The sequence below is a fragment of the Neoarius graeffei genome, chromosome 21 (genome assembly GCF_027579695.1).
Source record: "Neoarius graeffei isolate fNeoGra1 chromosome 21, fNeoGra1.pri, whole genome shotgun sequence".
NCBI lineage: Eukaryota > Metazoa > Chordata > Actinopteri > Siluriformes > Ariidae > Neoarius > Neoarius graeffei.
The window spans coordinates 36,520,755-36,533,334 of NC_083589.1; the positions used below are offsets into that span (position 1 = coordinate 36,520,755).

Genomic DNA, 12,580 nt, shown 5'->3' on the forward strand with positions numbered 1-12,580 from the left:
ATATTGAAGATAAATAAAGCTATGATTGATTGATTGATTGATTATGCAGGGTGTTTCAAAAAATTTGATATTATTTGAGACGTAAAAATCCCAGAAACTACATAGTCTAGGTAAATGAAGAAAGAAGAAGAAACCTTTATTTGTCACATGCACACGCAAGCACAGTGAGATTCATCCTCTGCATTTAACCCATTTGAAGCAGTGAACACACACACACGCGCACACACCCAGAGCAGTGGGCGGCCATACTACAGCGCCCGGGGAGCAGTCAGGGGTTCGGTACCTTGCTCAAGGGCACTTCAGCCCAAGGCCACCCCATGTTAACCTAACTGCATGTCTTTGGACTGTGGGGGAAACCGGAGCACCCAGAGGAAACCCACGCAGACACGGGGAGAACATGCAAACTCCACACAGAAAGACTCCTGTTGGCCACTGGGCTCGAACCCAGAACCTTCTTGCTATGAGACAACCGTGCTAACCACTACACCACCGTGCCGAACAGGCTTAATGTTGAGCAATATAAGAGTTATTCCTCAAAATTTGAATGAGAAATTAAAAGGTATGTGGATTCCATGAACGATTTCACAAATTTTCAGTATGCGTGCCGCCTGAGATACGGCACACGTGAAGTCGGTAGTCCATTCGCCAAACTGTCGTTGGAGGAATCTGGGTCTCCAGGCTTGCTCTTATTATGGACTTCTTGGGGCTTCACAAGAGTTTTTCGCGAACCCGCTCGACCGTCTCTTCTGACGCTGGTGGTTGTCCAGATCCTTTTGCCCTGCACAGTCAGCCTTCCTCTTCGAACTTTTTGTGCCGTGTCCAAATCGGCATTGCAATTGGTGCAATTTTAGAGAATTCTCTCATAAATGCACACTGCACAGTCTTGTTCAACTGTGTTCGAGCGTACTCTAACACGCAAAACGCGGCATCAACGAGGCTGGCTTTGTGTTAGGACTGTTGATGTTGTGGTCGTGTTGTCTGTTGTTGCCCAGGTGAGGATGGGTCCCCTTTTGGGTCTGGTTCCTCTCGAGGTTTCTTCCTTGTGTCGTCTGGGGGGGGTTCCTTGCCGCTGTCGCCACAGGCGTGCTCATTGGGGATGAAATTGGCTCAAATTTTGGGTCATTCAAATTCTGTAAAGCTGCTTTGCGACAATGTTTATTGTTAAAAGCACTATACAAATAAACTTGACTTGACAAAACGCCTTTTCTTTTCCAGTGAATGGCATTTCTATACCTAAAAAGATAAAAACATTAAACAAAATTTTGACCTGTTTCTGCATATGCTGTTAAAATTTGAGGTCAATTGAACGAGAACTGGCAAAGTTATTAGATTGTGAACTGATATAAAATTTTTTGAAACACCCTGTATGTATTTGTATGTTTGTGTGTGTGTGTCCAGTCCTGCGTTGCGGATGGCCTTCCTGCTCTTGCTGCTCATCAGTGCTACCTGGCTGTTGGGCCTCATGGCTGTTAACAGTGATGTCATGATCTTCCACTACCTGTTTGCCATTTTCAGCTGTTTACAGGTCAGTTATCTATGAAATGCAATGAAACACTTAATATCAGTGGCGGCTGGTAGTCTTTCAAACAGGGGAGGCTGGTCAGTTACGATATTTCCAGATTTTAAAAGAAAAAAGAAAAAACACATCAATTTTTCCCATACTCTTGCCTCTGATCTGGCTGATTGTTGGCAGGGTCACAAACTGTGAAATAACAGGTTCTTTTGGCCCATTAGCCTACTGTCCAATATACATGATGTTGGGGGGGGGGGTGTATATTTTAACATTTTATATTTTAAAATTGTGGCATGTTGTTTAAAAATTGATCATTATTGAAAGCAGCTCTTTGTCAGGAACCTCAGCAGTAACAGCAGAGTGTTCTGGAATAGGCACAAGCACTGACCTTGGGGAGCCAAACATAGAGCTGGGTGCCACACATTTCATTCAATGACACTTTCCCTATATTTTACTTATTTTGACTGAGAAATGTTTTATTGACAATTTTGATAACCCTTCACTTTTAATCCAGGTCTGTAGTGTGAAATGTTCTCGGCTGTGTTTTTGTTTAAAAATGTTTTCCAAATTGTAGCTGTGTTTAATTCATATCCAGAAAAATATATATTCCAATATAATATACTCAGCATAAACATTTTAAATAGATTCTATATTTTTGGTCCATCCATGACATATTACTAAAGTAGCCTATTTACTGTTGTTGATGTAGGTCACTTGCTGTTAGCCAATTCACTTTCTCGTACCAGGAGAGCTGAAAGGAACGAGTATTATTCCCTACCTTTTTCACCAAGTCAATTTGAGGCGTTGGTCTACCCTGCTCTTTAATTTTAATTTTTTCCTCGAAAGGAAGACTGGCAAATGGCTTCGCCGAAATTAAATCAGCAATGCTTGGCATCCGTGCACAGCTTTCTTGCTAGCTGACTAGCCCCCTCAAGTTCAAGTTCAGTCACTCAAATAAACGAAATTTCTGGAACTAAGATAGCAAACTTGACAACGCTATATTTACACTTTATTTACAATGAAAATATATACAAACTAAAAAAGCTGGTAGAAACCGTATGTAATGAATGAAATCGAAATGTAAGCTGATCTCTTACAATACACCACAGCACTTGTGAATCCGCATGGGACTGAACTGAAATTCACCGCTGCCTGTCTATATTTGAAACGAGCTGTCAATCAAAGAAAATATCCGGCCGCTTTCATCAATCACCAGTCTCCTCGCGGAAACTGCCATGTCCCTCCCACTGTGAGGCTCGGAGTCCGGGCATTTTCGCAGTATTTGTCCAATAACCGTCTTGCATTTTGAAATTGAAAAGCACATAGCTCCCAAATGCCATTGAAGTCCACTGAGGCTGGGAGTCCATGAGACTCCGTGGGTGGGCGTTTTCGCAGTATTTGTCCAATAATCGTCTTGCATTTTGAGATTGAAAGCGCAGAGCTCCCAAATGCCATTGAAGTCCACTGAGGCTGGGCTGCATCGCGCTGTCACGAGGGGGAAAAACTCACGCACACATTAGGCGAACTGGGGAAAGTTATAACGGAATGATTTCGCACTGTAGTTGGGTTGAGCACATATATTTCTATGATTCTGGATCTGAAATAGCAATGTTATAAGGTCGGCTATAACATAAGTCTAGTGCAATTCATCCTACACGATGTTCGTCATTTTTAGAGGAGGCTGAGCCTCCCTCGTTGTCTTAGAGCAATTGCCCGTGCTTAATATATACTTTTGGTTCTGCTTTTCAACAGAGCATTTGATCAGTGGAAGGTAACCAATAAATTTTAATAATATTTCTTTACTTTTCCTTAGCTTATTAATTTCTAAGAGCTCACATTGCTGAATATGTAAATAATTCTACTTAAAATATAGTAATGTGTGTACAGAGTTCCACAGCATGTTCGAAATTCACGTTTTCTTCTTAAAATTAACTATTTAAATTTATTTCTTCAAAGGGTATTAAGACGCATAATAAGGGCTGTGTTGAAAGTTTAAAAAAACATTTATTTTGACTTTCTTTGAGCAGGTTCCTACAAATTTGACAGCATTTAGTATTATATTTAGCTAGGATTTAGCTGATCCTTAAATTTCTTCATAATAATTGAATAATTATGTCTAAATGTTTTCTAGATCTTATCTAATGGCTAGAGAATAAATAGCTTTACCTGATCTAAGATATGGGTACTGTGTGTCTTTGAAATACACATCACTGTATCACATTCATCATGATTTCTTTGTGTTTTTGCAGGGAATTTTCATTTTCCTTTTCCACTGTGTGCTAAGTAAAGAAGTGAGGAAGAATCTGAAGCTCGTGTTCACAGGGAAGAAGCCAGTGCCGGATGAGTCGATTATGACACGTGCTTCTCTGCTGACTGTAAGTGGAGGAAGGTGATGCGTAGCAGAACTGAAACCTCACAGTCTTTCACACACAGTGGTCTCTTGCTGACATCATTAAAGGAGATCTGCAGAACCTTTATTTTTAAATACATTTCTGAGTGGATAGTATCTCCATCCTTGACTCTTGTATGCTGCATAAATGGGAATAAAAAATATATATATACAGTGGTGCTTGAAAGTTTGTGAACCCTTTAGAATTTTCTATATTTCTGCATAAATATGACCTAAAACATCATCAGATTTTCACACAAGTCCTAAAAGTAGATAAAGAGAACCCAGTTAAACAAATGAGACAAAAATATTATACTTGGTCATTTATTTATTGAGGAAAATGATCCAATATTACATATCTGTGAGTGGCAAAAGTATGTGAACCTTTGCTTTCAGTATCTGGTGTGACCCCCTTGTGCAACAATAACTGCAACTAAACGTTTCCTGTAACTGTTGATCAGTCCTGCACACCGGCTTGGAGGAATTTTAGCCCATTCCTCCGTACAGAACAGCTTCAACTCTGGGATGTTGGTGGGTTTCCTCACATGAACTGCTCGCTTCAGGTCCTTCCACAACATTTCGATTGGATTAAGGTCAGGACTTTGACTTGGCCATTCCAGAACATTAACTTTATTCTTCTTTAACCATTCTTTGGTAGAACGACTTGTGTGCTTAGGGTCGTTGTCTTGCTGCATGACCCACCTTCTCTTGAGAATCAGTTCATGGACAGATATCCTGACATTTTCCTTTAGAATTCGCTGGTATAATTCAGAATTCATTGTTCCATCAATGATGGCAAGCCGTCCTGGCCCAGATGCAGCAAAACAGGCCCAAACCATGATACTACCGCCACCATGTTTCACAGATGGGATAAGGTTCTTATGCTGGAATGCAGTGTTTTCCTTTCTCTAAACATAACGCTTCTCATTTCAACCAAAAAGTTGTATTTTGGTCTCATCCGTCCACAAAACATTTTTCCAATAGCCTTCTGGCTTGTCCACATGATCTTTAGGAAACTGCAGATGAGCAGCAATGCTCTTTTTAGAGAGCAGTGGTTTTCTCCTTGCAACCCTGCCATGCACACCATTGTTGTTCAGTGTTCTCCTGATGGTGGACTCATGAACATTAACATTAGCCAATGTGAGAGACACCTTCAGTTGCTTAGAAATTACCCTGGGGTCCTTTGTGACATCACCGACTATTACACGCCTTGCTCTTGGAGCGATCTTTGTTGGTCGACCACTCCTGGGGAGGGTAACAATGGTCTTGAATTTCCTCCATTTGTACACAATCTGTCTGACTGTGGATTGGTGGAGTCCAAACTCTTTAGAGATGGTTTTGTAACCTTTTCCAGCCTGATGAGCATCAACAACGCTTTTTCTGAGGTCCTCAGAAATCTCCTTTGTTCGTGCCATAATACACTTCCACAAACGTGTTTTGAAGATCAGACTTTGATAGATCCCTGTTCTTTAAATAAAACAGGGTGCCCACTCACACCTGATTGTCATCCCATTGATTGAAAACACCTGACTCTAATTTCACCTTCAAATTAACTGCTAATCCTAGAGGTTCACATACTTTTGCCACTCAAAGATATGTAATATTGGATCATTTTCCTCAATAAATACATGACCAAGTATAATATTTTTGTCTCATTTGTTTAACTGGGTTCTCTTTATCCACTTTTAGGACTTGTGTGAAAATCTGATGATGTTTTAGGTCATATTTATGCAGAAATATAGAAAATTCTAAAGGGTTCACAAACTTTTAAGCACCACTGTATTTTTGAGAGTTAAAATCAACCGCAAAGTTGGCATTCGAGCTGCCCCGCTGAGCCAGCCAGCCCTGAGTGTGTGACGTCACAGCGGTAACCGGTTTTAAGGCCGAGGCCTTTTACAGCTATAGACCAAAGTCATATATAAATAAAAATTGATGGTGAAAGTAAGAAATCCCGTTACCGACTTGCTCAACGAAGACTGATTTGACTTCATTGATTGTGGGTTGACTCTCATTAAAACAGGATGGGTGCTATAACTTATGCAACATACATGTACATGCATGCATTTTCACTGATAAAACGTAAAAGGCTGATTAAATAATCAGATGAACTGAGACAATCACATTCTGAAGCAAATTAAATAATCTTAAACACACAATACAAGTTATATGTATTAATCTAAATGCAGATAAACAACGAGTGTCGTGTTTTTGTTTTTTTTTATCCAAATGAGAGTCGCATCTTACCCATCTGTGTTCTCGCTTCTTGAAGGCTGACCTTGTGGCCGACTCTTTTGAAACAATCTGACTTTCAGTTGTTTGTTCAGTTCTCCGTTCATTCACTTCTTCCACGTAAGGGAGAGATATTGCTGCTGAGGCAAGCATATCCAGTGGAGAAATTAGACTGCTGGTCCACTCATTCTACATTTTCTCCGTACGGAGTACTCCGCCATTACTGCTCGGCTCAGGCAGTTACTAAAACCCAGGACATGACGTCACTGGTTTTAGCAACAACTGTAGGGAGGTCACTGCCCGAACGATAATATGTCGCATCCCTTCCCGTTCCGTCCCGGGTTTTAGTAACAACCCTCGGCTCACACTCAGGGAGAACTGGTGCAACTGATCTTACTTTCCTTTTCTTGTAGTTTTCTTTTCCTTTAATTGTTGGTACTGCACTCTCTTTCAATATGGGCTTATAGCTAACGCTCCTCAACCGATCAGAGGTCTCGTACGAGTCTTCAGTAAAATGTACAGAGCAGAGGAGAGACCACTTCGTAGCCGCCCAATGTGCCCGTGAACTTCTCGCAAAACGCATCTAAATCTTTGCAGTTTGAACATTCTTGGACCATGAATGCAATGTAAATCCACCTTCTGTCGTGTTGCTGCACCCGGCAGCAACACATCTACGTGGCATGGCGATAAATTAGCTCAAAATGGAACCTTAAAGTTGCGGTCCGCTCTGTGTTTTAGTATAGCGGAAAATGGCGATGAGGCCGATAGCCTTCCTGTGGTGACGTCACAGATGTCAAGGTCATTCACTCAGACCGCTACCTATATGAATCACTTTAATCGTAAAAATTACTATATTAGATTTATTGTTAATGTTTAAAACTATTCCTGTGCCATTCTTGAGGTCTCAAGGCATTTATAAACCAAAAGTGAGGCCATGGCTCTGCGTATCTCCTTTAATGCGTGTCTCACTGTCTGGGACATTAATACTTGAGTACAGTGTGGTGGAATGGATTTGAAAGTACACCCACACTCAAAAGTCAGATTGTAAATCGTGAAGTACTCTTGGACAAATTTTTTTCTGATTATATCCTGTAGATTGGTGTGTGCTATGCTATCCAGCTAGCAAACTTGTTATTGTACATTGTTATTCCTATTATACTACTAAGAATATAAATCAAGATTCAAGACTTATGTGATGCCACTTGTGAGAGATCTCAGTTAGGGAAAATGTGAAGCAAATATTGTCTCAGGCTGTGTACTACAACCCCAATTCCAAAAAAGTTGGGATGCTGTATAAACTGTAAATAAAAACAGAATGTGATAATTTGCAAATCATGGAAACCCTATATTTCATTGAAAATAGTACAAAGACAACATATGAAATGTTGAAACTGAAAAATTTTTATTGTTTGTTGAAAGACAGTGCAAAACAATGCCAAACTACATTCTGCACATAAAACTGCATGGCTCTGTAGTAAGAGAGCCCGGGTGCTAAACTGGCCTGCCTGCAGTTCAGACCTGTCTCCCATTTAAAACATTTGGTGGATTATGAAGTGCAAAATATGATAAAGGAGACTCCAAACTATTGAGCAACTGAAATTGTACATCAGGCTAGAATGGAACAACATTTCTCGTTCAAAACTACAGCAACTGGTCTCCTCAGTTCCCAAACGCTTACAGAGTGTTGTTAAAAGTAGAGGTGATGCAAGACATGACCCTGTCCCAGCTTTTCTGAAATGTGTTGCTGTCATCAAATTCACAATGAGCATATATTTTTCAAAAAACACAATTTCTCCGTTTCAACATTTGTCTTTGTACTATTTTCAGTGAAATGTAGGGTTTCCATGATTGTGCAAATTGTCATATTCTGTTTTTTTATTTATGTTTTACACAGTGTCCCAACTTTTTTGGAATTGGGGTTTTCCGTCCAAGCATACTAACCATTTAATTGGGCGATTTAAAAACAATTGGAAAGCCTGTCTGCATTTCAGCACTGTGACCGCATGCCAACCGGTGTATTTTCTATTCAAAAACAAACCAATTTCATCTCTATAATGCACACTGTGAAACTACATTGTTTGCAAGCCAAAGCATGTAACTATTAGCTACATGTTAAATACGCGCTGAATCCAAAGAAGATACAATCATGAGTGGAAAATAAAATGTCTCTCACCTGTAAAGCTGAATTGCGTTCATTAAAGGGAGCTTGAACATTTGAGGATCAGTCTTAAACACTAGTGTGAAGTTGAACAGACTTGGCCTTTATAAGGCTCGGTAACATTTAAAAGTCTCCTAATAGCCAGCTAAGGACAGAAAGGTGGTACTATTTTAATTCAGGTGATCACTGGAAATATTCAACTTTAATGTTAGCTGGGGGCGGCACGGTGGTGTAGTGGTTAGCGCTGTCTCCTCACAGCAAGAAGGTCCGGGTTCGAGCCCCGTGGCCGGCGAGGGCCTTTCTGTGCGGAGTTTGCATGTTCTCCCCGCGTCCGCGTGGGTTTCCTCCGGGTACTCCGGTTTCCCCCACAGTCCAAAGACATGCAGGTTAGGTTAACTGGTGACTCTAAATTGACCGTAGGTGTGAGTGTGAATGGTTGTCTGTGTCTATGTGTCAGCCCTGTGATGACCTGGTGACTTGTCCAGGGTGTACCCCGCCTTTCGCCCGTAGTCAGCTGGGATAGGCTCCAGCTTGCCTGCGACCCTGTAGAACAGGATAAAGCGGCTACAGATAATGAGATGAGATAATGTTAGCTGCCAATTAGGAGGCCTTTTACGCAGCCTTAGTGTATCAGTCTATAAGACTCGTACTCAAATGAAAAAGCTGTAACAACCGTATGTTCTATCTTACAGGATGGTGACATTTGTATAATTCAAATTTGTCGTGATTGGAAGCAGTACAATCACTTACTGCTACACAAAGAGTTCGCTAATATTTACATGTTTCAGCTAGCAAAGATCGATACTTGACATTGTTGTTTGGTAGTATACTCATGAAGTTGGTTTGTTGGCTCAGCCTTTGGCTGAAACATCTAGAGGCACCTGTCTGTATGTGTATGTTTAACCGAGTTCGAGTGTGTTTGAGAATGTAATTGGTGTGCCAGTCTCAGGTAGCGATTCCACAGTTGCGGTGTGGCGCCACTGCGTAGTGACTATGTAAGTGCCATGCTACATAGCCTCAGTTCATGATGTAATCCTCTGTGAATGAGTGGTCTAGTGCACTGTCAAGGCAAGGAACAGATTTTGCAACGTTGGTTTGAATCCTGGCATCGACGTATTTCTGAACGGGCTATTTTTTCTATTTATGTACCGTAGCTTCTATCTCCCAATCAGGCAAAGGCTGAGCTCAGACCTGCACAGGTCTCTAGTTTTTGAACAACAGAAGATTTCAGTTTCAGTCAGTCCTTTATTTCAATTCAGAGTACAAGTGTTTAGAGTGTCGAAAAGAGATTCAGATGAACAGACCTTGGATAGTATTTAAAAGCGTCTTTTCTTTTTATAATAGAATAGTTTGCCTTGGTCAGAGCAGGGATGGTAGGTGGTAATGGGTGCGTTTCCATTTGACTTTCATGCCTAATTAAAGTAGAGATGTTCCTAAGCAATTTATAGTAGTTTCTTGGGCATTACTAAACATATTAAACTCATAATTACTCAACATTATAGTACATTGCAAAAAACGATATCTTAGCAAGTGAAAATAGTTGAAAGGAGCTAGCATTTCCTATTAGAAGAATACAAGACACCAATTCTGAGATTATTAAACCTAGTTCTAGACTGCAACCAACTTATTCCAAGATGTCTTGTTAAGTAAAATTATCTGTCCATGCAGCAAGATAATTTCACTAGTATTAAGTAATTTTCTCTTCAAATTCAGTTTTCAGTTTTTTGCAGTGTATAAGTTTTTTTTTTTTATTACTACTTGCCATGATGCATTCTCAGTCTTCCTCGTTCTCATTCCCAGCGCTCTCTGAACTGCAATAACACGTACACAGAGGATGGCACAATCTTCCGCTCAGCAATCGGAGAGTCCACCGTGTCTCTGGAGAGCACCATCAGGTCAGCCAAGAGCCACAGCGGCTACCTCGCTTACGCTTTCAGGTAACAGCCTGCTGCATTGCATGGCCCTGCCACACCTTTCCTCTCACTCTGTTTTTTTATGTTTTGTCTAATTCCTTCACTCTCATTACCGTATCTCTTCCTCTTTCTTTCTTTCTTTCTTTCACATGAATGTCTAACGTACCCACTCAAACCTTTCGTGATTTCATGCAAAACAAAACTCATTCTCTGCTGATCTTGGTGTATGGCTCAAGCGCATGGCACTGCCTCAGATCTACAACACTGCAGTTTTACATACACATACTAACACACAGCTACACTGGACCTGCCCATGCTACGACTGATTTAATAATAAATATCGTTAATCCGAAAAAAAAGTACATTTTGATGAACAGAAATCATCTTTGTCCTTGTACATACAGCCATCTAATCTGCATACAAGTAATGTCTGACTCAGGCAAAGTGCGAAGTATTTGGGAAATTTTGAACCCATCCAGAACAGACTCGGACATGTAGCTTAAGTGCCTCAAGCTATTATATCAGTCATCAGGTGTCTGAAGTGCAGTGCTTTGTTGTATCTACACACCTAAAACCCTAGAATTACCAGTAGGGGTTGTTCAGATCGGTGTCAGATTTGTGAAAGTAATTTATTAGTCCAGACTTCACAACTGTGGGTTTAGTATTATACCACCTTTTACAGGAAGTCACCTCCTTGTGGCAGGTTTAACTAGGCTAGTCAGCTTTACACTATATCATTAAGTGTAGTTAATTTCACCAAATAAAACAGTCATACTCTACTGGACAACACGCCTAAGTGTTGTTTTAGATGACAGTTAGTTACTTGTGGAAGAGTTAAAATGTTAAGCAGAATAAATAAAGCAACATTTAAATAATATTGGCTGACTTTTTTTCATGGTCTATCAGATATATTCCATTCAGCGAGCATGATATTGAATGAGTCGAAGACGAGTGAATGGAATATATCATATACCACGAAAAAAAGCCATTATTATTATTATCATTATACATGGCAGCACGGTGGTGTAGTGGTTAGCGCTGTCGCCTCACAGCAAGAAGGTCCGGGTTCGAGCCCCGTGGCCGGCGAGGGCCTTTCTGTGCGGAGTTTGCATGTTGTCCGTGTGGGTTTCCTCCGGGTGCTCTGGTTTCCCCCACAGTCCAAAGACATGCAGATTAGGTTAACTGGTGACTCTAAATTGGCCGTAGGTGTGAATGTGAGTGTGAATGGTTGTCTGTGTCTATGGCCAAGTTTACATTAGACCGTATCTGTCTCGTTTTCTTCACGGATGCACTGTCCGTTTACATTAAAACACCGGGAAACGGGAATCCGCCAGGGTCCACGTATTCAATCCAGATCGTGTCTGGTCCGGTGCTGTGTAAACATTGAGAATACACAGATACGCTGTGCTGAGCTCTAGCTGGCGTCGTCATTGGACAACATCACTGTGACATCCACCTTCCTGATTCGCTGGCGTTGGTCATGTGACGCGACTGCTGAAAAACGGCGCGGACTTCCGCCTTGTATCACCTTTCATTAAAGAGTATAAAAGTATGAAAATACTGCAAATACTGATGCAAATACTGCCCATTGTGTAGTTATGATTGTCTTTAGGCTTGCCATCCTTCCACTTGCAAGTGGTAAGTGACGCGCATGCCCGATATGCACTGGGATCACACACACAGCGGCTCAGTCCCGAATCACTGCTCGTGCGCTTCACTCGCGTGCTCTGTGAGCTGCGCAGGGCCGGAGTGCGCACCCTCCAGAGGGCACTCGCTGTTCAGGGCGGAGTGATTTGGAGCGCAGGATGCCTGCGGAGCCGAGCGTATCCGTGTATTGGCGTTGCTGTGTGCACGCGAATCGTGTATTGGCGTTGCTGTGTGCACGCTAATCGTTTTAAAAACGTTAATCTGATGATCCGCTGATACGGTCTAATGTAAACCCCACCTATGTGTCAGCCCTGTGATGACCTGGCGACTTGTCCAGGGTGTACCCCGCCTTTCGCCCGTAGTCAGCTGGGATAGGCTCCAGCTTGCCTGCGACCCTGTAGAACAGGATAAAGCGGCTAGAGATAATGAGATGAGATGAGATTATTATACATACACATTCCTTTCAGGTGTTCAACGCGTCTTTCTCTTTCAAAAGTCTCTCAAAATCTTCTGTATCTAACGAAACAAACCTGACGGCTATGTTTGTTTACAAATTGTCCCAGTCGCTCGCTAGCACGGAAGTTTTACGTCTCCGACGTGTGACATCATGTTGTCTTGACAACCATGCAATACCGTAAACCATATTCAACGCTCATTCTCCATTGGGTAGAGTGACGTAATACACGTAGGATAAGCAATATGCTAACAATATTGCATGCTATCAAACCAAA

At 41.4% G+C, this 12,580-nt stretch overlaps 1 protein-coding gene across 5 annotated transcripts in view; it reads left to right on the top strand.

The window, feature by feature from the left end:
* celsr1a (cadherin EGF LAG seven-pass G-type receptor 1a) overlaps positions 1-12,580 on the top strand; it is a 221,762-nt gene that overhangs the window by 204,579 nt on the left and 4,603 nt on the right. For 3 of the 5 annotated variants that reach the window (XM_060903047.1, XM_060903048.1, XM_060903050.1), the window contains 3 exons: positions 1,399-1,525; positions 3,763-3,888; positions 10,090-10,226. In XM_060903047.1, coding sequence (XP_060759030.1) covers positions 1,399-1,525; positions 3,763-3,888; positions 10,090-10,226 — 390 coding nt within the window. The remainder of the gene's footprint in view (positions 1-1,398; positions 1,526-3,762; positions 3,889-10,089; positions 10,227-12,580) is intronic. The other 2 variants (XM_060903049.1, XM_060903051.1) reach the window with 1 other exon arrangement.